The sequence below is a fragment of the Leptonotus elevatus genome, chromosome 1 (genome assembly GCF_054856555.1).
Source record: "Leptonotus elevatus isolate MCC_2025b chromosome 1, RoL_Lele_1.0, whole genome shotgun sequence".
NCBI classification, from domain to species: Eukaryota; Metazoa; Chordata; class Actinopteri; order Syngnathiformes; family Syngnathidae; genus Leptonotus; species Leptonotus elevatus.
The window spans coordinates 37449137-37474686 of record NC_141239.1 but is presented as its reverse complement, the minus strand read 5'-3'; the positions used below and the strand labels follow the sequence as shown (position 1 = coordinate 37474686).

At 40.1% G+C, this 25550-nt stretch overlaps 2 protein-coding genes across 5 annotated transcripts; both read right to left on the bottom strand.

Annotated features, from left to right (window-relative positions):
* Positions 1 to 2729: 2729 nt before the first annotated feature.
* fbxo36b (F-box protein 36b) lies at positions 2730 to 5007 on the bottom strand. The gene is made up of 4 exons (XM_086084969.1): positions 4884 to 5007; positions 3923 to 4031; positions 3475 to 3647; positions 2730 to 3181 (listed from the first exon to the last, which is right to left on the bottom strand). Exons 1-4 carry the CDS (start codon positions 4977 to 4979, stop codon positions 2912 to 2914), a joined length of 648 nt encoding a protein of 215 aa, XP_085941095.1. The 5' UTR covers positions 4980 to 5007; the 3' UTR covers positions 2730 to 2911.
* Positions 5008 to 5610: 603 nt separating this feature from the next.
* On the bottom strand, positions 5611 to 25323 carry agfg1b (ArfGAP with FG repeats 1b). Of its 4 annotated transcripts, XM_086096963.1 has the most exons (12): positions 24966 to 25323; positions 15329 to 15422; positions 14977 to 15092; positions 13178 to 13310; positions 12947 to 13103; positions 12731 to 12838; positions 12250 to 12388; positions 11921 to 12000; positions 11715 to 11807; positions 10354 to 10515; positions 8607 to 8701; positions 5611 to 6682 (listed from the first exon to the last, which is right to left on the bottom strand). In XM_086096963.1, the coding sequence occupies exons 1-12, from the start codon at positions 25130 to 25132 to the stop codon at positions 6623 to 6625; spliced, it is 1404 nt and encodes a 467-aa protein (XP_085953089.1). In that variant the 5' UTR covers positions 25133 to 25323; the 3' UTR covers positions 5611 to 6622. The 4 variants fall into 4 exon arrangements, with proteins under 4 accessions (XP_085953089.1, XP_085953097.1, XP_085953113.1 ...); XM_086096971.1 differs by lacking the exon at positions 8607 to 8701; XM_086096987.1 differs by lacking the exon at positions 10354 to 10515.
* Between the last annotated feature and the right edge of the window lie 227 nt (positions 25324 to 25550).

The following is a 25550-nucleotide window of genomic DNA, read 5'->3' as shown; positions in this document are numbered from 1 at the left end:
CAGTCTTAAAATGCCAGTGCACTATATAAAAACACAGGCTTGCCATCACAGCTTCAAACAGACCTTTCCATTTACAATATACCAGGGGGGTAAAATCACCTTAATTGACAAGTGATAGAAAGAAAAATCATGAAAATGCCACTTAAAGAAAGTGCCCAAAATTATAAAATATGTCAAATGTCATGTTGTAAATGGATCATAGAATCTGTAAGGATTTAAGCCCCCTGAGTGGATGAAACAGGGTCAAGACTTCCAACTTTTCCAACAGGTCAGAGGGTTAATCTTCACGCCCACAAGTCACTGTACGAGGTCCTACTAGTTACCGCGATGAGAGAATCTCTGCTGAGCCATGAATTCTCATCGGAGCGCCATCGTGAATTAATGGATTACAGGTGCAAGTCAAATGTCTGCAAACATGTCGGCGAGTGAGCGGGATACTGAGCTGAGGTGCAGACGTCGACAACCCAGAGGTATCTGGCGCTATTTTCTCCACTCCCTACGAGATGTTTGAGCTGCGAGAGGCATGAGCCTTTAACCTTAGAGGGATTAGTGTGGCCTGACGAGGAAGTAAAGGTTAAGATGTCCAGCATCTTCAACCAACCTGCTCCACTATACATGGTCTTTACAAGGTCTGAGTCCATCCTCTTAATGACTCAAGCTGTCCACTAAAGGAACTGGTGAGCTGGCGAGTGCACTGTATATACTTTTCTTTATCTTGACTTATCATTTGTAAATATTGAATTGTTGCTTGGGACTTTTCCTGAATCAGCGGGCCGGGCACGCACATTTAATTTTGAGACAAACATCATTGCAGTTTTCAAGATATTCACACACATTGGTTCACAACATTCAGGTGTGGAAAGGCCTGTACCTCCTTCCATCTGCTAGGAGGCAGTGTTGCTGTCTCCGCTGAACGAGAAACGAGTTATCTCTCCTTTTTCGTTGAAAAATTGGAAATTGAAGAACAGAAATCGAGCCTTTATCTGATCTTCTATTACGTGCTCATTTAACGCAAGTCAAGAAACTGCTGTAATTTGTTCCCCTCAAGCTTGGTTTGCCTAGAACCATAAAACGTTCTTCTTCTGTTAGCTCAGATGGTATTGGTGCTTGCACCTTAAGGACCGCAGTGTGGACTAGTTCATTTTTCAAACGGTGGTGAACGTACTGTACTGTAGTTCAAAATTTTGAATTATGAATTATGAACTCAATTAGTTCAATTGAATCTGTGTAGAAAATTAACGTTCCCAAAACTGGCGGTGGGCCTTGGGTTTGTGTACTTACTAACTAACAATGTGACAAGTGGCCGCCACCATTGTGGAATTTTGTAAAACAAAACATGGACTGCGCATTTCAAATGCCTCTAAAGCACATGACCGATTGTCCGACCCACACTGTTCTTGACTTTCCCCCCCAAAAAATTCCATTTGCGCTATTTCAGTTGCGTTTCTAGGACAAGTGATGCCATTGAAACATTACAGTACCCTGCGGGGCCCGGCGGTTGTGCCTTGGAGCTGCCGTGGCCTGGGGCGCCCTGGGGGGCCCTGGGGGGTTGTGCTATCTCTGTCCTGACCGGGGTCGACGGCTCCCCTCTCTGGTGGAGGTTTTCATGCATGCCAGATCCACCACACCAGCATCTACCGAAATTCAAACACAATCTGCTTCTTCCTCTGGTCGTTGAATCGGTGGAGGCTGATGTCTGTGGATCTCACTCTGCTTCATCTGTCCTTCCTTCCTTTCCTCAGTCTTTCCTTTGGTCTCTTGAGGTCTCCCTAATTTGTTGGAATTTAGATGTTTCTGGGGTTGGTGAAAGATTCTGGTTGGTAACCCGGTGGGTAGTAGGTGATGTCTGGTCGGTGCTGGATTTCACTTTCCTTTCTTTTCTTTGATCCTTCCTCGGGTCTCCTGACAATCTCACGACTCTAGCTGGATTCTGAAGTATTTGGTTTAGGTGAACGGTATGGGATTTTTAATAGGTTTTAGGTGAATTAATGAGTACACGCTCACACACATGCACACACACACCCGCACATGCACATACTCACGCACATACAAAAAAAAGAAAAAGAGGAAAAAAGAGAGAGAGAGAGAGAGAGAGAGAGCATGTCGAATACTGAGCTCTCTCTCAAAAAAAAGAAGAAAAAAAAACATTACAGTAATTTTGACATCTGGAGAACACCTTGGAATTTTGGCTCATATCATTGTATGTGTGGATATTTTTAACAGAAACTTGTCAGCCAATCAGAGTAGGGGGTTCTCAAGTACCAGACAGAATGATAGGGTTGAGGAGATAAGTTAAGAAATAAGTACCGGTAATACTGTTTTACTGTATGTCGGAGGTGTTTTTTTAACCAGACTCTCTATCCACGATATTGCACAAAAACATACTCCATTAAGGCAAAAAATAACATTTCTGCAGAATCCATAATTACATAAAAATTCTTGATACCTTGTATCAAGGTTCAAGTGGCATTCAAAGTCCAACCAGACTTTACATTTTGACTTTCTGTTATTTCTAGGAACTCTTGTCACAGTTCTAGTACAGTATAACAATAACTTAAAAAACTCAATCTGCTTGTTAATTAAGTCTACTTCCTAGTTTTTGGAGCATTAATAACATTTAACAAAGCAAAAAAAAATGCTCATTTTTGGGAGGTATTCATTAACTATTACAGTAATTGTATTATGTGGTTAGCCTCTGATATAGCAAAATAATGTAACACAAATGTGGCTTGTCAGTGTATTAGTTCACGTTTATTTTTGGTGTTAACATTCAGATGGCACACATGATCCATACAACCAAAGAATGTGAACACTTAAATGAAATACTGTAAGGGATAATGAGTGGCAAATCACTACAACAGTAGGCAAAATATGGACAGGTGAAGCGCAACTTTTTTCTTTCCTTTTTTTTTTAGTGCTCTCTTCCCTCCATTGTGTGTTCCACCTCAGTGACTGGTTTTAGGTCAGAACAAGATATCTCTGACCTTTTCTCAGGAGTCAGCTCGGCCTTCTCTTCTTCGGCCCTGAGCCGGCGGCGGCTGATGAGCTTCTGCAGCTGCAACTTGTTGGTGAAGAAGATGTTACGCCAACCAACTTCTCGCGCCAGGGCAGGAACCTCAGGGGAAACTGTTTTGCAGCGCCGCCGAACTGCCTGCTCCCAGAACTCCTCTGAGCCACATAACTAACCAACAGAGTTGAAAAGTACAGTACGATACAATCAGTGAACTCAAAAGCCCCTAAAGCTTAAAATAGCCCTCCCTCATGCTTTAATTACATTGAAACACTTTTTCAATGCACACAAAAAAATCTGCATTATAGCAGCACTGCGAGAGGTGAACTGCAGCATAGGTGGTGATCAACCTGTATATTATTTCTAGTTTTCATTGTAATTCTAATTAGGTCCCAGTGGACAGGTCAAAAAGTCTGTTTTTGTTCAAGGTGCAATTTTTATCTTGATGCATTGGGAGAACTCACCTGCCTGAACCTGTGCGAAGTTCGTCCAAGTTGACCCACATCTTCTAATTCCAGGTAGTTGACGATCTGAAGAAGTAAGGAGTCAGGAAGGCGCTCCAGGTAATCATATTGGCCTTGGCATAGAGCCTTAGTGTACTTCAAGGCACCATAACCAAATATCGTCCTGAGCTCGCCTGCAAAGAAGACCACATTTGCCAATATAAATTACTTTAATTAAACAGACAATAACGACTACGTGGACTTTATCGATACTTAGATTGTGCCTACATGTACTATAAACTCCGTTATTCTTACATTACACATTCCCTGACACATCAATGTTCCACCACTTATCCTGCTCATGATAGATAGCATGTGAGCTTAAATCTAAGAATTTCTTTAGCAGGGTTGTGTATGAGGGCAATTAACGCAACATAAATTATTATTATTCCCCATACAAAGTCCTTACTTTGTAGCTTGCTGTCATCCATGAAATCCTCGTGAGACATGATCAGTTGTCCTGGCTTTGAAAGCCTGTATACAGCTCGCGGAGATATCATCCACCATCTCCAAATCACCTGCATGTATTATAAGAATTATACATAGCCAGGAGACACAAGAAAAGGCAGTGATTCCCAACCACCGTGAGGGAAATCCAATTTCATTTCATTGAGCTGGGAAAAAAAAAACATTGTTTACTACAACAACAAAAAGTGTCTTTGTGCATCCAGTTGTAAAAGCAACATATGGCGACAGGCTGAACAATTAAATGTTCTTCTATTTGATGGCAGAATGTACTTTTAACCTTTCATTCATACAACAGAATAATAGCGTTGTATAATTTAACTGGCCCAGATTTTATACTAAGTGAATTTGTAAGTAAACTGAGATGAGGTTTTCATTATTTCAATACTCTATGTATACCCTTTGTGACATTTTTGTTTTGTGGAGAGTTTTCTATGTTTATTGAGTGCCTTGACTCAGTAAAGTTTGGGAAACACTGACAGGCAGGCATAAGAGACCATCACAACGTTGAAAAGCCTATTTTGTTTGAATGTTCAATTGTATTATGTCTTTAACAACATTAATATAGAAAAAAAATACCTTCAATTTTGTCTAATGCTGTCAAAATGTTCTTTTTAATCGGGTACTCATAGTACGGTGTGGTGTACAATTATACACATTTGTTTATTAAATTAATAATGTACCGCTGTGAGGGTGTTAATTTAAAAAAAAATAGAGAATTTTTGTCTCAATTAACACCCTCACGTTTTACTAATACATGAACAGTTGTGGTAAATGAACTTGGCTAACGTTAACGGCTAACGGTTATTTGCACTCGGCGTTCGAAGTAACTGGAAAAAGCGGCAAAAGCCATAAAACCAGGGCAAATAGTTTTTGACAATTACAACTCAAGTGTATATACTTACGTCTGTCTTGGTAACGACAAAGTTGTAATAGTTTTTATTTGTTGAGGGACCCCGTCCAGAGATTTCAAACAGCGGGTCTGTCAACAGCGACGCCATGACAGTTTTATTTGCGTTGCCATAGTAACCGTGCGCCATTACTTTAATGGTATTTAATGCATAGTACACGCACCACCAACACGCCATGTGATGTTTTACTTATATTAGGTGCAATTACCAAAAGCAAATCAATACAGTATATTTAATCACTCTACACACAAAAAAAAGACAATTAAGTGTACGGTGTTTTCAAACTTTATTAAGTAGGCCTATCCCCTAACAATCCTAAAATTACAGTCATCTTTTCCATTATGTAAAATATAAATCATAGTTTCACAAGGGAACTAAGTTTTTCAGATTGTTTGGGAATGACTTTCTGGTCTTGAAATATAGGACTTTATTCCCTTCCCTTTCTACAATTGTGTTTATTAAATAAAATACAATTTTAAAAAGCGACTATTCATGTATTGATGTCATGCTATGTGATGACGCATCACAACCACGTCAGAGCTTTTAATTGGCCTCAAGCTACAGTTATGGTAGGAAGGAGTGGTGTTTGTTTTATTGGCTAATTGGTCTCCATATGTCCAGCAGGTATGCCCTTTTTAATGATACAATATTATCTGGGGACCCCAGTTTGAGAACCCCTAGTACAGTTGACTCTTGCTCAAATAACTACAAGGATGCAGTATTTAAAAATCTTTTAATTTATTTATACATATATTTATATATGTACACATTGACTTAGCTATTCTTGTAAAGACAAGAAACACATGAAATTTATTTGTTAGTCACAAGCGGCACAATTGAGACCCTAATACATGTCCAGAGTCAAAGTAAACCAATAATAAAACAAGGCCTAGATTGAAACTCAGACCTGAATGCAGTCGGGCCCACGCTGAGGAAGCTCACATTAACATGGTTTGCACGTTGTCAACATCCGAGACCTGCTCATCTGACAGCGAGAGGTTATTTGGATTATTTTGCACAATTTATCCAAATGTTCTGGACACTTTACTGCATTTGTGCTCATGTCCACTTGCCTTCAGTTACTCAAAAGATCTGGCCTTGGTTTCCAACTGATGACCTTTGGTTTCACAATTTTCAATAACAGCAATACAGAATGTCAACCAACCTGCATGGATTTACGGTACACCATTTTTGCAAGCTCCTATTGGTTATTGGCAAGTGTAACTCTGCTTGTGAAGGCTATTCATGGACAATGTGGGCCTAAGTGCCAGTTTAGTAGCATTTATGCTAGGATAATAAAAACAAATCCCTTTTTGAAATGAAAAACCTGCTTCTCCATGGTTGGGTCAAACCCCAGATCACGGATTTATCTAGTCAGAACCCTGTTGGTAAAATGTAAACGCTTACTTAAAATATGTGTAGTGTTTTTTTTTTTTTTTAGTGCCTATTCACTTTTGTTAACACAGTCCTCGTTATACGTCATACGTAAATATGATTACAAATGATGATATGCACACAGCGTACAGGCATAAACAAATTTTAAAAAACAATGTATTGTATATAGTCCAAACATTTTCAACCCAACAGTCCCTTAGTCTTCAATAAAGTCATTTGTTCTCCTTCATAGTGTAAACTGTGTGGAAAGAAATGTAGTGCCACTAATAGTGTGACTGAACGGTGTGTTGACTAATGTGCTGCATGCTGCCCTCTGGTGATGAGGACTGGGAATTGTGCTACAGGAACGGGTTGGTTGAGGTACCCCCTGATGGGAATGGTCCGGTGGGGGCTCCTGCCTGCAATGACAAGAGGGGTCACAGGAATGAGCAGAAGTGGCAAAACTACTGACATTCTGAATTTAAGCAGAACTAAAAATACTGTTTAAAAAAAATAAAAATAAAAGGGGGGGGGGTGTATAATCTGAAATTTACTTGAGGACAAAAGTAAGAAGTACCTTTTTTTCTGTCAATTATAGAGTAAACCACAGCCATATTAAAAAAAAAAAATCCAACATGCTTAAAAAAAAACCACTTGCTCAAGTTTAGTCCTCGAGAGCCCCTATCCAGCCTGTTTTCCGTGTTTCTCTCCACTAACACACCTGATTCATGATGAGGATCGTTATCAGGCTTCTGCAAAGCTTGCTGATTAGCTGATCATTAGATTCAGCTGTGCTGCGGGAGGGAAACATGGAAAACAGGCTGGATAGGGGCTCTCGAGGACCGAACTTGAGCACCCCTGCTTCAAATCAATGTCAATGTATTTGAACAACAGGAAAACTACTGATTAAGTGTATAGATATGTGCTTACATGCACGTTTCAGAAACGAGGCCTGGTGGGGCAGTATGTGACATCGGTGAGTTTGCGTGTGAGTGTCTGGCCATGAGTTGTGGTTGACAGCAGCGCCTAAATTAGGCTACGTTCACACTGCAGGCAAATGCGACCCAGATTGGATTTTTTGTCCGAACGGCTCAATTCCATTTTTTTCATATCCGACCTGTGTCACTTTCATATGTGGTCTTAGATCGGATACGTATCCGAATTTTTGCAACGCGACCGCAGTCTGAACGGCCCGGTCGCATATATCCGACCTCGACGTCATCAAAAATCCAATATGCGCTCCGCTCGGGCGGGGACATGAAGCTTGATTTATGCTTGACGCATCCCGGAGGTCCGCTCGGCTCGGGAGATGTACGTGAATCGGCAAAGTTGTTTCGAGTACCAGTTGTGACTTTATATTTGACTTTCATTTAAACCCACTTAAAACATGAAGTCTAAAGATGACATTTGTGGTGGTGATATTGGTCATTTAGCCATGCAGGCGGTAATTTGGCAGCAATGACGTGACGTCATCGTTAGGGAGAGGGAAAAAAAAGGAGAGATCTCCGTGAGCTGAGGCGCTCGAACAGGCTCGCCTCATTTTCACAAAATATTATTATTATTAGTGTGCCCATAGTGTTTATCTGTTCTCCTGGTTTTAAATATTGCAGTAAGTCAATTTAAGTATAACGGTACAGTAAAACCCATGAAAAAAATAAATCGCAAACAAAAAATCAATGGTGTGGGTTTTTAGGCTGGCACAAGACATTTTTCCACGATTCTTTCTTGGATTGTAAGATAGGAATTCTGTTCAAAATGGCCATGAATGGGAACGATTTTTGCTTCTCTGAATCTGTTGCATCCCTGTTGTTAATGCTCCAAAGTTTACGCTCCTCCATGTTGCTGCTCTGCTTGTTTTCCCCGCCTTATAAGATCCTAAAACAGGGAGAGGGAACCCTGGTCCTCGAGAGCCACTGTCCTGTCCATTTCCATGTCTCTCTCCTCAAACACAGCTGACTCAACTGATAAGACAATCAGCAAGCTCTGTAGAAGCCTGACCTTGTTCATCAATCAGGTGTGTTGATGTAGGGAGACATGGAAAACAGGCAGGATAGCGGCTCTCGAGGACCAGGGTTCCCTACCCCTGCCCTAAAAGCTCATTCAATCAATCAATCAGTCAATCAAGATCTCAACCACAGTTGAAGCGGCTTCTATTTCAGTTCCGTCTGTCATTTGCCATGGTTGAAAAAAGTAATGAGCCTATTTTGACAAAGTCATGGGTAGAAAGTACAGACATCTGTTTTCAAATGTGGGGAGGATAAGTTCAAAAGTCATCCAGTTACTCATACCTGGAAAATACTACAATTGCATGTCTACGTTCAGTCACAGCATGCTCATGCTCACCATGAAGGGGTTATTGGACATGCCAGGACAAGCCATGGGCTGACCGAACGGCGTCATGGAGGGCTTGTTTGGACCATAGACTGGGAATGCAGGGCCTTCGGAAGAAAGACAAACAGGGACCTTGAACTTGATCAAACTTATCAATTGTTTTATATGGAGCGAGTTAGACTGTAAGGATGAAGTGAGAGGGGACGAAACCCCAGCACGCCAAATTGTTTTCAGGAGTTGAGTGAGCCCTAAAGGAAATACGAAACGTGTTCATTGGGCCTTTGGCCAACATGTACAGTATATAGCGGTTCACCCGAAAGTCCGTAAACCATATTTTGGGGCTTGGCAAAATAATCTGCAATAAATTATGTTGTATCATTTGTGTGAGTAAGTAAGTGCGTTATTATATACATGGTTAAGAAAATGGATGGTTCATATATCGCTGGCGTCGGGCCAAAACCTTGTACCTCCTAAACCGTCACTCAAAAACGGCATCGTTTGTTCAACCATTAACATTGCGTCATCAAAGACATCAAGCCATTTTCAACACTTAAGATTGGTTAATAATTTGTAAAAATGACACCAACACATGTGGACAGAACAAAAAATATGAAATTTGCCAAACTGTAATTTAGAAGATTTCCGCCCAACGCCAGCGACATGGTCATTAGCCTAACATTTCAACATTCCCATTCAATCTGATTTATTATTATAAATCCGTAGGACTGCGCTTGAATCTCCACAGCATATCACAGATTATATTTTTTTAAACAGAGATGAACGACTGGTTATTCTTCCATTATAAGAAACTCTAATAATACAATATAGGAAGAAAAATGAATACAAGAATATTGGGGTGCACCTTTGCGATAGAGGAAAAAAATGAAAGTTTCAAAATGAAATTTAAAGGGGAAGTGAATATAAGGAAAGGAATATTAACTTGACATTAGCTAAAATGTGAGTATTTTCAGAAATACACGGTTTCAGCCTTAAAAACATTTCATAGCATTCAATTTCACTATTAACCAAGTCACAAATATTTTTGGTTGAATAGGGATGTAATTAACGATACATCCAAAATCGATTTAAACGGCTCAAAATATGCATCAATGTAAAAAATAAAATAACTCGTACAGGACGCCAGGTTAACCATAGCCACTCTTTTAATGGCAAACAAAACTATATGTCGCTTGTTATACAAGTCGATTCACGGAAATATGTCAAGAGCACGTACTCCACTCAAAAACTCAAGAGCGTTGTTCAAATGTGCCCTTCTGTTATTCAAAGTACCCCCAAAACAAGCCAAGTGCTCACAAAGAAAGGAAACGGCTTCGGCATGAGCTTCAGAACTGAAAATCGAATTGGGGCATGAGTGAATCGTTACATCCGTATGGTTGAAATTTGAAAATTCCAATGGCAATTAGCCGTGCACGTGCCAATGATATTTAATCGACGCTGGGATTATAAGAGAGTCCTTGAACAAATTCTCACCTGTAAGGGGTCCCTGGACCCCAAAAAGTTTGAGAACCCTTGATACAAATAAAAGCATTCAGTGAACTGACAACCAGTATGCAAACTCAAATCACTGCGCAGTAACTGCTACTGACAAGATGTGACTTTTAGTTCGCTGCATGCAAAAGCGACAATTCCCAAGGCAAATAGCCATCGCCATGCTCAGAAAATCTAAATGCGTGCAAAGAAATCACTGGCAGATGCTGCGTGGGGTTACAAAGACACAGGGATGCGGGAGGCCACTAACCATTGGACTGAGGGTGGTAGGCCCCAGGTTGAGAGTAAGGGATGGGGGCCTGGCCAGGGAATTGCTGCTGGAAGTTTCCGCTGAAACTGGTTGGGAGGCAGTAGGAAGACGAATTCCCAAAGCCAGCGGGCATGCTCATAGAGCCAGTACCAAATGAGGCGGCTACAACACACATACGCAACATAAACACAACACAAGGAGGAAACAGTTCTAAAAAACACAGGCAATTATCTAAGCTTACTTGAACGTCTAACTCAGGGGTGGGCAAACTTTTGTGCTCAAGGGCCACGTTTGAATTTGGAAATGGACAAGGGAGCCAGGTCATTCATAAATGAGGTTTATAAGGAAAACGTTCAAGCGTGTTTGTAAAATACTGTATTTTAGTGAGGAACTTTAGAACCCCCCAAAAATGTCTATATACAATAATATGTTGCATGTGCCCCCACTAGTCTAAACGTGGCATTTTGATTAATATTACGTTTGTGGAATATGAGTTAAGCAGCAAAATCCACAGTTTTATCCATCTCAAGGGGCGGCCATTTTGTCACTTGCTATTGACTGAAAATGACATCGCAGTTGCTCAGGTAGCAACCAATCACGGCTCAGTTTCAGAAAATAGGTGACCCGTGATTGGTCGTTACCGTATGTTATTTTCAGTTGAAAAAGATGGATGAAAACAGGTGGATTTTGCCTATTAACCAATTATATCTATAAAAATAGAGAACTATACAAAAAATATTTTAGTAATTTTTATTTACAATTAAAAAATAATAATTTTAGTTGGCAAAAGTTAATTAAAACATAAAATATGTAAAATGGTTTCTTTTAATCATAAAATTTCAATTAAAATGCATTTAATTTGAACTCAACTAATCTATTAAGTACAAAAATGTATTTTTAATATAAATAAATCAAACTATTATTTCATGAGATCAATTAACAATGAATATGTAAATTTTAATTAATTTAATTAAGTAAAAACAGGAATTTGAAATATTTATGTAAAATAGTTTAAACAAAAAAATTTATTGTCTATTTCAAACGTGCATTTTTATTAATGTAGAAAACAACTGTAGTATTTTTCATTTGACTATTTTTTTCATTTTATTATTTACAATGAATCAACTAAACTAAATTATTTAACTACTATTGATAAAGGAATAAATACATTTACTTAACCAACTTGAGGGGACAAAAATTAACAGCAAATTAAACAACAAATATAACCGGACGCCTGATAATGTAAATGCTCAGTGTGCCGTGGGCTGTATGTGTTACATACTTTGCCCAGCCCTGTCCTAACCACAACTAAGTACCAAACAAGAAAAAAGATGTCCATGTGTGCTACAAAGTGCACACACCTGCAGCAGGAGCTCTGCCATTGGCCTGGAAAGGGTTGATAGCCATCTCTGAGACAACGGCCGCAGCAACGAAGGGATTTGTGGAAGGGACACCTAAATGGAAGCGTCGATTTTAAAAAGCAAGTCTTGGACCAACCCATTACATGACCAAAAATATATATATATAGATTTTCATTCGAAAAAAGGATCACTATGATACGAGTCACCTCCAAAGCCGGGCTGCATGCTGGGTTGGACCGGTGCATTCTGAGCTGGAGATGAGCCAAGCACTGGACCAAATAAATTCCTGTCATGACAAGCCTGTGTTATTGCATTAGAGCCATTTAATATTCCTAGAAATCATGATGCATCTTTTGTTTTCATTAATACTTAAAACATTACTCTGCCTTCTTGTAAACACGATACTCAAATTATTATCAAAATGAATTCAAGACTTTTCAAGTATTTTGAACATGAGCAGAGCTGCTCCTATAAAGAATTTTTTTTTTGCATGAGTGACTTGGCTGGGTGTACTGTATGTCCACTAGTCTCTCACCCTTGCACATTGCTGCCTGCAGAGGAGCTTAGCTTGTTGTCCAACTCTGCTAGAGCAGCATAGCGATCCTCTGTGCAGCTCCCGGTGTGGGACTGGATGGGGAGCGCACTTGACCTGGACGGAATTGGCACGCCTCCTCCTGTTGAGATCGGGGTTTTTTTCTTTCTTTTCTTTCTCAATATAAGCATATGTATATTTTTCTGACAGGCTATATTTTTTTATAGAGTTAGGTAGAAGTTTCATTATTACCCTTCCAATTGGCTGGCTGCATTTACACCATGTTTTCAGCAGCCCCCGTTTTAAGCTACCGGTGCCCCACGAGATTTTTTTAAACAGCCCCCCAATTTTTTTTTACACAGCTATCTCAGTGAGGATGAGAAACTTTGAAATGAATGTATATACACATGTATAAATGTAAAAAAACGAAACAGTGAGATGAGTGAATATGGACAAGCTGATGGAGATGGAGGGGGGAGGGTACCTGTGGAAAAGGACTTTGTGGGGGGTGACGTGCTCAGGTGGGATGGAATTGCAGTGTTTCCAAATGCATCGAAGTTTGCAAAGTTGCTGTCTGTATTACCCTGAGTTGCTGCAGCCAACAACAAGGGAAAATTGGATGATGAATAAAAGAGTAATGTAATGGAATGATGACAGCATGTGCATGAAGTCTTTGGAACACGGGTGGTTGTTTAATTACCTGATTGGCTTGGAAAATGTGCAAAGTTGGCAAAGTTGGTGGAAGCAACAGCTTGGTTGGGTGGCGCAGCAAAGATGTCACCACCCAAGTCCGACAGCAGGTCAAACTTTTTCTCTTGGGCTGTGATGTGAGCCTGGGCGCGCACCAACCCTGGAGACTGGACATAAGGCATGTTCCCAAAATCATATGTCTAAAGAGATTGCAAGTGGGATTCAATATGTATTTGCTTACTTGACGAAGTGGTGTCTTGTTGAGCTGCAAGGTCTTGAGAGGCTGCACTTCTGGGGTACTGCCAGTGCTGCTAGCTGAGGAGCCAGATGCCTGGACGCTTATGACTGACCTGGCCTGGTCTGGAGGAACATACCTTCAAATTCAGGGGACATTAAGATTTTAAACTTTCTCTCTCATGATTGAAGGCAAACCCACGGATTGAAATGCAGTAATCGCTGATTCGAGCAGTGGCGTTCTGTGCTGGCGAAACAACGCTGTCAGAAACACGGAGCTATGTTTACAGCCTAAATTCTAATATTTATTCCATGAAATTGTAATAATTTATTCCCAACAGTCTCTCATCTTCATTTCATAGCAGTTCTTTCGGTTGCACTGCTTTCAGTATGTGTCGATTGATGTTGGACTTTTTCAGACTTTCCAATCAGATTTCAGCCTCTAATGTGTTGCCTAGTCAGTTTAATCTGCCCAGGGCCTTCTGAGTCAGTCAGTTGTGCTGGCTCATGTAATTTAATCTATATTAGCAATGGGACTATTTCTTTAACAATCTTATTTCAAATTCATCCTCACAATGCCAATGATCTGATATTTGGTGATATCATTATTCCTTCCTCTGATTGGTTGGTTCAGAGCACACTTGTTATAGTCAAGGTCAATGAGGAAAATACATCTGTAGCGATCTGGAGACATTAATATATTTAATAATCATCATCATTTCAGGCGAGTACGATGTGCTTTATTTATTTATTTTTTTTAATGTTTTTTGTCATGTTATTAAATAAATATCGATTCTGAGCTGCTCCAGATGATGTATATTGCACATGGACAATACACGCTAGCAAAATTGCATATTCCGACTCTCCAATTCTCATTTATACGTCAATTTTGTGTTCAGACCAAAGCAATTAAAATAATTTCTTTGGCAGCATCTAATAGAATCTTGATGACCCATTTTGTGAAAGCACCTTGCATGCAGTCATAACTGAAAGTTAAGTTTCTGCTCCTCTCCCAAATGCATAGATGCCAGTGTAGTCTACTGTGTGGATAGAATTTGCCTGTATTCCCTACCATTTAACAATTACAATTGCAAAGAAATGCCAAAAGGTAAGTTTAATGACATAATACCATTTGTTAGCCTGCATTTGTCCATGTATGATGTCATGTCGGTTTGTGCTAGCATGTTATTTATTATTAGGCCTTCTGTTAGTGTTGAATAATTCAATTACAGAATATAACTTATGTAATGTGGGTTCATTATTGTGTACATGCTAGCTAGATGCATGACATTGGTGCTATATATAGTAAGTGCTTTGCCACCATCTTGTGGCATCTATACGTAACTACAAATCAATTGGCAGAGGTCGGCGGTGATCCCCGTGAATAGCCAAAGTTCTCTGTATTGTGTTTTTGTACCGTAGATTAAGTTTCTATAGTCACAACATGATTGTATTAAGAGCTCAGCCCCGACTGAAGGCCCAGGTACTAAATGCCGAAATTACGGGTTCATTTCTACTTAACAGTGTCAATCCAACAGTACAATTTGGCTGCAAACAACCAAATCACGGTTTCATATGAAAACACTACAAAACAAATAACTGAACAACAGCTTATTGTTGTAAAAACAGCACACTGTATGATGAGAAAAACACAAGTAGCGATATTCATGTGAATTTTGGTGACAATTCATAGCATGTTTGTGTCATTAAGCGACGTGTAGCGTTTGTACAATTACAGTTGTGCTCAGAAGTTTACATACCCCAACGGTATGTAAACTTTCAAGCACAACTGCAAGTTTAGGATACCATCTTTTCTTTTCATATTTGTCCTGGAGGAACTCTTTCACTTTCTGTGGCTCCCGGAAATCTGGAACAACTGACGTCCTGTCATCATAGAGGCCCAACCAGATGTGTTTACAGACCTATAGCGGGGTGGAGGGGCATTTAGAGGAATGAAGGGGTTGGATTTGAGTGGGTTGACCGAGAGAGGTGAGACAAAGTAGCAGGGAGGGGGAGGGGATGACGAGAAATGGGAGGGGGGAAAAGCAGAATAAAAATGTTTTTTCAAAAAAAAGTCTGAAACATGACTTCAAAATTAAAGCCAGAGCATCATGACTATTCCAAGATGTTTTGACAGTGTTGCGCGAGTGTGTGTTACCTCATTGTTGTGTTTCTGTAGGAACTCAATTTCTTGCTGTGTGAAAGTAGTCATAGAGATTGACTTCACTCTGTGTGGGGGGTTCAGCCCTCGCCTGTGGGGGGAGGGGGGGGGGGATTTTTGTTATCTAAAATATAAGAGAAGCTGGATGCAACCCAATGCCTTGTGTGTGCGTGCGTCCGCAGTAGCAAATACGAATTCCTAAATTGCAACACTAAACAACTGCGGCATGCATTTACTGCCACTGCATTCCTTGAATTCAAACCGAAGCTGAATGATCACGAGTAAATCACTTGGAAAGCTTAATGTGTGGAGCATCAACACAACTGATTTATCCTCTCACTTGGGTTTAAACATACAAGCCTTAGTCATGACTAGAATGTCAACAACAACATTGAGAACATTTAACAGAAAAAAAAACCTACACAACACAAAATTACAATCCAGGTTTTGCATTTTGAAGACTTTTGAAGTCACATGACTACAGCAACAGACCTGACTGTCTGAACTCTGAAGATGGTGAAATTCATTTTAAACTACCCGGGGTCACCAGTAAGTCTGTCACAGCAAGCTATATCAGAGAAAGAGACATCGCTGTTGTGTGTGTTCACAAGCAAAGACAGGATACAAAGAAAATTCCAACAGAGGAATCAGTCTAGTGAGTCAGCAGAATTTTTGGAGCTAGTTTGGAAAGGATCGGCCACTCTCCGCACTGCATTAAACAACATCAAAGTCACTAAAGCCACTCGTCATCTCAATAAGAAACGTGATTGTCGTGGAAGCGAGATTTCTAAATTGTTTGTGAATGAGTAACCTAGTCCGCCATAGTAAAATGGGGTCCACACAACTACACCTTATAGCATGTAACAGGACGTACAAAAACTTGGAAGCGGTCTGTAGTGTGATGGGAAGCATATGTATTTCCCAGCATCTCACATTCATTGCCTACAACTCTAAAGCTAAGCCATGTATTTAATTTACAGAGAAAGCCTGCCATGGCATACTGGTTTATTAGTTATGTTGAATATGTGTGTGTGTGCGTGTGACTGCGTGTGAGACCAGAAAGCAAGAGAGTGAAAGCAAGACCATTTTGTGGCAATGCAAGCGCACTGTTGTTAGTAGAAAGCTCATACAGCAAACCCCCCGCCATCGCGAGTTCAGGGTTTGCAGTCCCGTTATTTTGCAGATTTTGTTTGGTGCCGTTTATACTATAACTTTTGTTTTGCCTCATTTATTTTGGGTGTAATTCCTCCATCCACCAGTAGATGGCGACACCCTATTTGGTTTGACTGATCTATTTGATTAAAGAGATCGTCCAGTGGGTGGCTCATTTTTCACTCAGAAACTCACATTATGTATTTTTAACTCATTCACTCCCAGCCATTTTCACTAAAACAGAATATCGTGTTCTATTGCTATAAAAACATGAAACCTACCAAAAGAAAGATTAAAGTGTCTTCTCTCATCAGAAAAAAAAAAGTATATTTCTATCTGTTTCCGTTTTGTAGCAATTAGCATTAGAATATAGCTAAGTTTCATCATTATTCACAAATCTGTTTAAAACATTAGAGAAAAGAGCTTTTTTCAACATGGTCCTGGTTCATTTCCTATGCTCTGCTGACTGTTTGTGTAATAACTACCATTTCTTCAACCGTTCTTTGCAGTTGAGAGGCTGCATCAAAGCCTTCTGTATGCTCTAGCATTAAAAAACAAAACAATTTAAAACATAAAAATACATTTTTGGGACACTTCAAACATTTAAATACGTCTTTGGGACACCTAAAACATTTTAAATAGAACGTATCTATACGTTTTTGGGAGCAAATGAGTTGATCAGGAAAATGATACGAGCAAGCATTTTCAATTTCACCCATTTGTTTTGGAGAAATCAGTAACCTAAAATCAAGCAAGGGCTCAGAGCACATCAATAAATTCCCCAAATATGTGCCGATCGCTTTTATATCTAATTTAGGTGCCGGTGGACAACAGTAGGAATGTGCATATGCATGTTTTGGTGACGACTGGTCACTGTTTTCAGACGCTAGGTGACAACAGAACGTGATAAAACAAGCCAGGAAACATTACGATGCTTGCCTCCTTTCCATTGATGACGTAACAGTTTGAGATGGAGAAAAACACAGGCCACACCCAGTGGGGTGCACAAGATGTGTGAAATGTAGACGTATAAAACACATTCAATCACTGCTGAGTTTTTTAGGGCTTTGAATTTTAGTGCTGACATTTTTACATACAAACCTATTATACAAGTGCCAATGTTCATCCCAATCAAGTGTCTTTCTAAAGACTGAAAACAAATTCATAGACCCATTCCAAAAAAAATTGGAAAAGTTGATTAATTTCCATAATTCAATTCAAAAAGTGAAACTTTCATTGATTATAGATTGAGGGCCCACAATTTAAACAAATTAAAGTATTACACATTGTTTATTTTTAGTATGTTTACACAATATGGGCTTCCAGCTTGTAAAACCCACAAAGACAGGGTTTCAAAAAATGTGAAGGCTGAAAAAAAGAATGGATGGATTGTACTGTATTTTCAAAACGATATGTCAATCTTTAGTAGTTGGTTGGGAATCCCTTTGCTTTAATCACTGCCTCGATGTGCCTGGGGGTCCTGGAAGCCCAGGTTTTCTTGATGCTTGCTGTCAGCTCTTCTGGTGGCCTTCATTTTCTTCTTTATAGTACACCATAGATTCTCAATTAGGTTTAGGTCGGGCGAGTTAGCTGGCCAGTCAAGCACTGTGTAGGCGTGGGCATCAAACCAGGTTTTGGTGCTACTGGCGGTATGGGCAGGGGCCAGGTCACGCTGGAAGATGAAATCTGCATGCAGGATCACAACGATAAAAATAAATCCATATTTTCATTCATTTGACGTCATCCTAATTTGTGTCTTTTTATTTCCTCCTGCAAAACAGTATACATGGTGATTTCTTCACAGTATTGTAATTTTTTGAAATCCTGTTTTTGTGGCTTTTACAAGATGGAAACCCAAATTATGTAAAAAGCAAAAAATGTAAAACTGAAATAACCTAATTAATACTTTGTTTAAAATTGTGGGCCCTAAATCTATAATAGATGAAAGTTAAATTTTTTGAATGGAATTATGCAAATTATTAAACTTTTCTAAGACACCCCCCCCCCCCCCCCCCACCCCAAAAAAAATCATCTTTCCATAGTTTTTGCTGAAGATTCTTGAATTCCAGTCCACCGTAATCCTGCTTTTAACATCTACAAAAAGTAACATCTGTAGGTTAATTTTATAATATACATTTTTGGACATTATTATTGATGTATATTATGAAATTTTAAGTTTAAGAAAAACATGATTTGTTTACTGTGAGCATAGATGGATAGCTACACTCTAGAAATATTTTTGTTATCGATTGCTCTTGCTCTGTCAAAATATATTAATGTGTTTAAATGTGCATTCATTTTAAAGTTGTGTTTAAAGACTTTTTTTTCTTTTTCTTTTTATCATACGCTATTAGGTCTGCTTTCTCCTTGGAGAGACGTGAGGCTGTGTTTACTTGTCAAAACATGCAAGTCCTGTTAAAAAGCTGCTGGGGAGGCTTCAGGGCGGCTGAGAGAGTTCCCAGAAGACTAGTGGAGGGGCGGTAGAGAAGTCCTGGTGGAAAAACCTGCCTGCGGGAAGGGTTTTAAAAACAACACTGGAGGTAAAGTACTGGAGATGTTAGGTCGGAGTCTATGCTGAGCAGAAATTGTGGAAGGATGTGAGAATGCTGATTAATGCAACTCTGCAGTATCCTTTGACCCCCATAGAATGAGGCAAAAGGATTTGAAGTCGATTTCTATAAGGTAGTGTGCTCTATGACAGAACTAGGGCAGCAGCTATCAAATATTTTTAGAATCAGTTATTTGATTATTCCTTTGTTTAATCAGATAAAAACTCATTTTACATGTAAATAAACAACAAAATGTATATGTGAGGTGCTGGTATTATTGTTGTCCACTCGGCCCACCTCACTATAATATCTGTGACTGAGTGTGTGTAGCTTCAAAAAGGTGGTGTCTGCCAGGGTGAGTGGCACGGGAGTCAGTGAATCAGAGTGCAGCGTTGGCAGTTGTGAGCTCGGGGTAGGGCTGAACAATTTATCGTTTTTTTCATCGAAATCGCTATTCCACACAATGTGATCACGCAATGGTCAAAGCTTGATTTTTTTGCAAATCTACTGACTGACACACATAAACGCAGCTTCCCCTTCTCTCCCATCAAGCTCACCAATCCAAAGTGGCATGCCACCAGTGACAGGCCTTGCACACCAATCAGCTCCGAGCGAACCTCAACCGCAATAACATGCGCCGTATCGAGGCACAAGCTACGAGCAGCGCTTGCTAGCTGGTATGGTGCAGCAAAACATTATCATCCCAAGGTGCAGATCCTCGCCTTGAAGTAACTAATCCCCACCTCCGTGACGGCACAACTACACTTCTAATAAGCATCATTACCACTCATGAGAAGTAGCGTAAGCATGCAACATCAAACGAGAGAGGCCAGAGGAACTTGGAAGCCAGTGCTAATCACTAGCCCAGTTAGGGGTATGAATTGCCTAGTACCTAGCGATTCGATCCGTATCACGATTCATAGGTCACGATTCGATTCAATACAGATTAATCCCGATACAAATCTATAAATTGATTATTTTTTATTTATTTTTTATTTTTTACTCAAATTTAGAAAATACTACCGTAGTCAGTAAACTTGTACATGTACACCGTAAGATTTGTATGAAAATGTATTTATTTATCTGAAACTTCAGGCTTATAACAGTTTTATCATGGGGGAGCCTCCGCACTGGGAGGGATGGCTGTCTTCTCCTGCGGGCGGGCGGTCGTCCTGGGGGCCCCTTGGCCCCGGGGGACTGTGGCGCCCTTCACTCTGTGTGGGGCAGGCCGCGGTAAATCTGGGCCAGGGGTCTCTGGGATGACATTGCTCCCTGTGGTCGTTGGCAGTCGTCCCTCGTCCCTCTCAGTGTGGATGAGCTCCTCCTGGGTACCTTTCCTCACAGGGTTTTTCTGTGCCCCGCCATGCTGTGGTGTGTGTGTGCGTACGTTCGTTTGTGGCCTAAGTAAGACGTCTAACCCTAAGTAAAACGTCTTGTTGAATATTTCCATAAAAAAATTATGTTTAAACATCGATTCGGCCGCATATCGAATCGATTCAGGAATTGTGCGCTGTAATATCGCGATATATTGCCGAATCTATTTTTTTTTTAACACCCCTAAACCTAATGTGTCGCCAAACAGCACAAAGAGTGCTTCAGTCAGTGTAGTACAGTACACTTTTCACAGTAGTCTGGCTGGAACATCATTTCAGCAGAGCGCAACCAATCAGCTATAAACAGCAAATTAGCGGGCCAATTAATAAGTGTAAAGAAAAATAATAATCCAGCAAACACCAACACAGTAAGTACACAAATCCCAAAACCCGGAAACCAAACCCAAAACCCATGTCCCAATAATGACCATTTAAATCACAGCTTTTGCAAATAGATTGCATTTTATCAAATAGTAATATTCTGCAAATGCAAATAATTGTTCAGCCCTTATTTTGTGTTGTGATATTAAAATTAGGGGTGCCACTCTATCGGCCTCGATTTCCTTAATTTTGGAAGATCAATGATCGGCCAATCCCGTAAAAATAAACTGATCTTTTCCACCAATCTCATCTCCCTCCTCAGAGGTCTGAAAAAGTCAGCCACTGTCCTGTTTTGCTGAGATGACTAATAGGATTTTCATTTTTATTTGAGAGAACTACTTCATGTGCAGTTAAAACAACCCATTTGTATTATTTCACCGATATTGTACAATGGTTTCCATTAAAACAAGATTGGAACACTGAAGGTATATGTTACTTGTAATGGGAAAAAAAATCGGGATTGGCAAAAACCGGGATCGGCAGGTCAGACTTTTTAAAAGATCGGTGATCGGCCAGAAAATTGTGATCGGTGCACCCCTAATTAAAATGCTTTGGGATCATAGTTTGTATTTAATTCAACAGCATAGTAGGTTTGTGTTCAACAAAACAACCCCGGATTACAGATTGAAACTGAAAAGGTAAATGTATAAGTAAATTGAGACAACATCATTATATCTGCATATTAATTTAGTGGCATTTTTTTATTGGTGGTGGTCCGTGAGATTTTTCCAATGCTGTTGCCTATTAGCATAAATAAAAAGTATTCGTGTTTGTTTTCCCAAAACATAAAAATATTACGACACTTAATATGCAACTATGCTATAGGCTAACAGTAATGGTAGCGAAACACTGATTTGATGTACTGCTGTACATTTTAGCCAAGAGCCCAGATCAGAACTAACAACACCATAGATAACAGCAAATACAAGGGAACGGTTTCACTGCATCACACAGTACATAGTGAGCATGTTGCTCAACTCAAGTTCATTGGTGCTGATTTCCCAATACAGTGCGTTTGTTTTTTGAGGGAGAACGAGATGTAGCCCATTGACCCACAATGAATAGAACACTAAGGCGAGTCGCGAGAGCCTCCCCTGCCACAGCTCAATGAGGACCAGTCACTTTTTTTTTTCGGCTGTCAATGTTGCTAATGATATTGTGTGATCGATGTAACCTGTAATAATGTGTCCGAAAGGAAAAAATGAATAAAACAAACAAATCGGCTCACGTTGTTCGGCGTAAGAGGAAACAAAAGTTTAAACCGAGCATTGTTGGCGTTATTAACCGCACTTCTTATGACAAAAAGCAGACCGTGGTTGGATAATACTGAAGTGGTCGTGTATTGTTTGGCTAAGATCAGCAATCCGCCGTGGCTATTTTGCCGTGACCGGCAACTCACCAACTAGTTGACGTGACTTTACAATGCTAACCGCTAAGCTAAAAGTGCTCGTTAGGTGTGTCCGTCTTAATGAGACTGTGTGCACGTTGTGACCGTGCAGTGTGCACATTTATGCTATTCATAACCGCTTGTAAATGTCTACAAGCAATCACAGTATTCAACTGCAGGCCAAGAATTTATCGCTCCTCTGATTGACCAATCAGAGACATTCACAGCAAAATAACGCTCACAAAGGAGTTGCCGGTCACAACAAAATACCCACTGACTAAACAATCGCTAGGAAAAAATATTTTCCAATAACCGCAATTGTTTTCCAGAACTGTTCAGCCCTAATATCAATCTTGTTATCGCAATTGGTAAACAACATATTGCCCTGGGAATGCCCCTTTAACATCAACCCAAATCAGTATGCCTTCCATGTTATAGTGTGAGGTCAGCGACAAAACTGGAGACTAAATTTGCTGCATCACCAGTGTGTACAAAAGACTGTGTTATATTATAAAGTGACAGAGTTACACATTTTATGCATATCACTGCTGTCGGGCGGAATCCCCTCACTTCCAAAATGACAACCTTTTGGAAAAAAAAACATAGAAAACACCAGCAATTCTCCTCATTACTAGTTTCACTCACGCCAAGCCATCACATACTTTTGCACATTGACATCGGCACAACAGCACCCCAAAATTATGTTTAATCTCTAATTTAATATGCTGTCATTGACTAAAATGGTACAAACACTGTCCTGTGCTTGCTGGTGTTCATCGTGCTGACGGCCGTGGTCACAAAACGCGACGGCGAAATCGACCGACGACCGTACCAACGAACAATCTTTTAAATTCACAAAAGCGAATTCATACGTTATTTCATCTTCCCCCAAACTCTTCATCAAAACCATGAGCAATATGATCGACACAACGATGAGCTGACCTACGTCATGTATTGTATATAGGCAGAAATTAATCTGCACACACTTACCTCCATGGAGAGCGCATTCCATGGACAGCTCATGCCGCTTCTTTCTGCAATGAAGCATTCAATGACCGATTTTAACAAAGCAAGCCTACTCAAATGGATCTAACCTCAATATTATCATTTGTTATCTAAAAAAAACATCCAGACTTATAGGCGACCCTATACTTGCATGTGAGGCAACCAAGTATACGTACTACAAGTGCAAGTAGTACATGGAAATGGGCTCGTCTTCTGTTGCGAACGTCAAAATCAGGGGTGAAAAGGGTGAGAAGCACGGCCGTACTGGGAGCAAAATGCGTGTCCACAGGGTTTGTGGGGGGTTATATATAATATAATAAGATATTTATTTAAAAAAAATATCTGTCACATTATGCGGTATAAGAAATAGGCAATATACACCTAAAATGAGACAGCTCTTAGCTTTAGCTAAGTTTTAACATAACTCGTTTTCACAGATTGGGAATTTTTTTTGCCTGTGAGTGAGTATGTATGTCCACAGTGTTTGTGTGTGAATATTTGTTATTTGAAGGAAGATCATTCTCAAAGTCGATGCTAATTTCCAGTTAGCATTTGAATGGGATCATCTAAACTTAAATATAATGCATGTAATTCTTCATGTTGTGTTTTTAGTTTTACTACTCACACGCTTCTTCCAATCACAATTCTAACAGCAGCCTCATAATTTTATGATTGACATTGCAAAACAAAAAACAAAACAAAAAAAGACTAGTTCCCTGCCCCATTTTTGGTGTAAGAAAAAATGGAACATAAACAAAAGAAAAAAACATCCGAATAAGACTTATTTTGGAAGGAGACTCTTTTTCAGTGTTGTCCTATTCCACGCCTCACTTAAAACCAAATAAAGTAAGCACTTATGTTTGTTTAGTGTGTTATTTATTCATAATAAAATATAATTTTACTTATTGTGATATTGTACTGTGATTATTTTTAACCGCACATAGATTAAAATAAGGGGGGGGGGGAATGCATATATAACATCAAATGTAAACTAAACATAACATAATTTGGGGTCTGGAACAGATTAATTGCATTTCCATTCATTTCAATAGGAAACGTTACCTTGACTTACAAACATTACAAATGGGACCACGGAAGGAATTAAATTTATAACTTGACGTACCACTGTACTTTTGCACGGAAATACATTCCAGTCTGTACTTTTCTTTTATTTAAGTAAAGGAGTTAAATCGGTACTTTTACCCTTTCTTCTACCTAAGTATAAGACAGCGTGAAAGCTTTTGACACACTTCTACATGACAGAAGTAAGAAATCCTTTTTTTTTTAGTACGTTTCAGAGAATGTACTCTTTTTTTCTTTTTTCTTTTTTTTTTACTTTTACTCATGTAAAGGAGTTGAATAAGTACTTCTCCTTTTATTATGTTGTTTTATTGTACGCAATTGACAGTTTAAAAAAACTAACTATCCATTTCAGTCTTCACTGTTGGAATCGGTGTTTGCGAGTGCAGAGTGTGAGTACTTCTGCCACCTCTGTCAACCACTAAACGTCGCTTACCATGACCACGCCAAAAACACCCATGAGACCATATCCCACTTATCCACGTACATATTTTCCAGCCCGGATTTGCCTTTGAAGACTCCCACGTTTTCCTGCAAGGCTTCTGCATAGACGTACACATTAGCGTCCAACCTGTCTCGACTTGAACGCTAGCATACGTGCTAACGGAACCGCCAAGTCAGCCACCGGCAGAGTTCCCCTGCTTTCCCCTTCCCGGTAAACGCCCCGTCCGCACCGGGTGGACGACAAAAATGAGAATCGGACTTACAAGATGCCGGAGCAGGTGGTACAGACGAAAGAGCCCACTGTCATGTTGACATAGGTCGGGCCGCGCTGGTCACAGTCGAAGCATTTCCTATTCGCGGGAAGACTAGTCATTTCCCGGAGCATCTTCAAATGAGTCTCCTCCTGCTTTCGCTTCGCGCTGGTCGCCATGGTGGAATATAGAGATGGCCCGGTAGGGTGGTTTGGTTAACGACCCGGAACGGGCTGTGTGTGTCTTCGGGGGGCCGCGTTGGACGGCAGCGGGCGGGCAGTTCGGGCAGTTCGGGCAGTTCGGGCTGGGAGGGAGGAAGGGAGACAGACAGGCAGGAGACACCTTGCTGAGAGCTCAGGCAGGGCAACTGGCCAATTTCTTCTTCTACGGTCAAAATGAAATAAACCGAACAGCTTCTACAGTCGAAGCGCCACCCGCAGGACAGAATGCTATTGCAATGCCAAGCTCGGAAAGAGAGTAGGGTATTGAAAAAAAGAGCAACGCTTTTTATGTTGTCAAGCTACCCTGGGCCCTGTCTTAATCCTAACGCTAACTAAATATAATTACTCAGAGCCCATCATACACTATTCATATATT

Excerpts from the sequence above, each read along its gene's own strand:
- fbxo36b (XM_086084969.1), bottom strand. The coding sequence starts at position 4,979 with ATGGCGTCGCTGTTGACAGACCCGCTGTTTGAAATCTCTGGACGGGGT. Across the intron at positions 4,032-4,883 it reads TTGTCGTTACCAAGACAGAC|GTGATTTGGAGATGGTGGAT; the intron begins GTAAGTATATAC and ends TAATACATGCAG. Across the intron at positions 3,648-3,922 it reads GGATGACAGCAAGCTACAAA|GCGAGCTCAGGACGATATTT; the intron begins GTAAGGACTTTG and ends TCTTCTTTGCAG.
- agfg1b (XM_086096963.1), bottom strand. The coding sequence starts at position 25,132 with ATGGCGACCAGCGCGAAGCGAAAGCAGGAGGAGACTCATTTGAAGATG. Across the intron at positions 10,516-11,714 it reads TGGCAGAGCTCCTGCTGCAG|CCGCCTCATTTGGTACTGGC; the intron begins GTGTGTGCACTT and ends TGTGTGTTGTAG. Across the intron at positions 6,683-8,606 it reads TGTCCAATAACCCCTTCATG|GCAGGAGCCCCCACCGGACC; the intron begins GTGAGCATGAGC and ends TTGTCATTGCAG.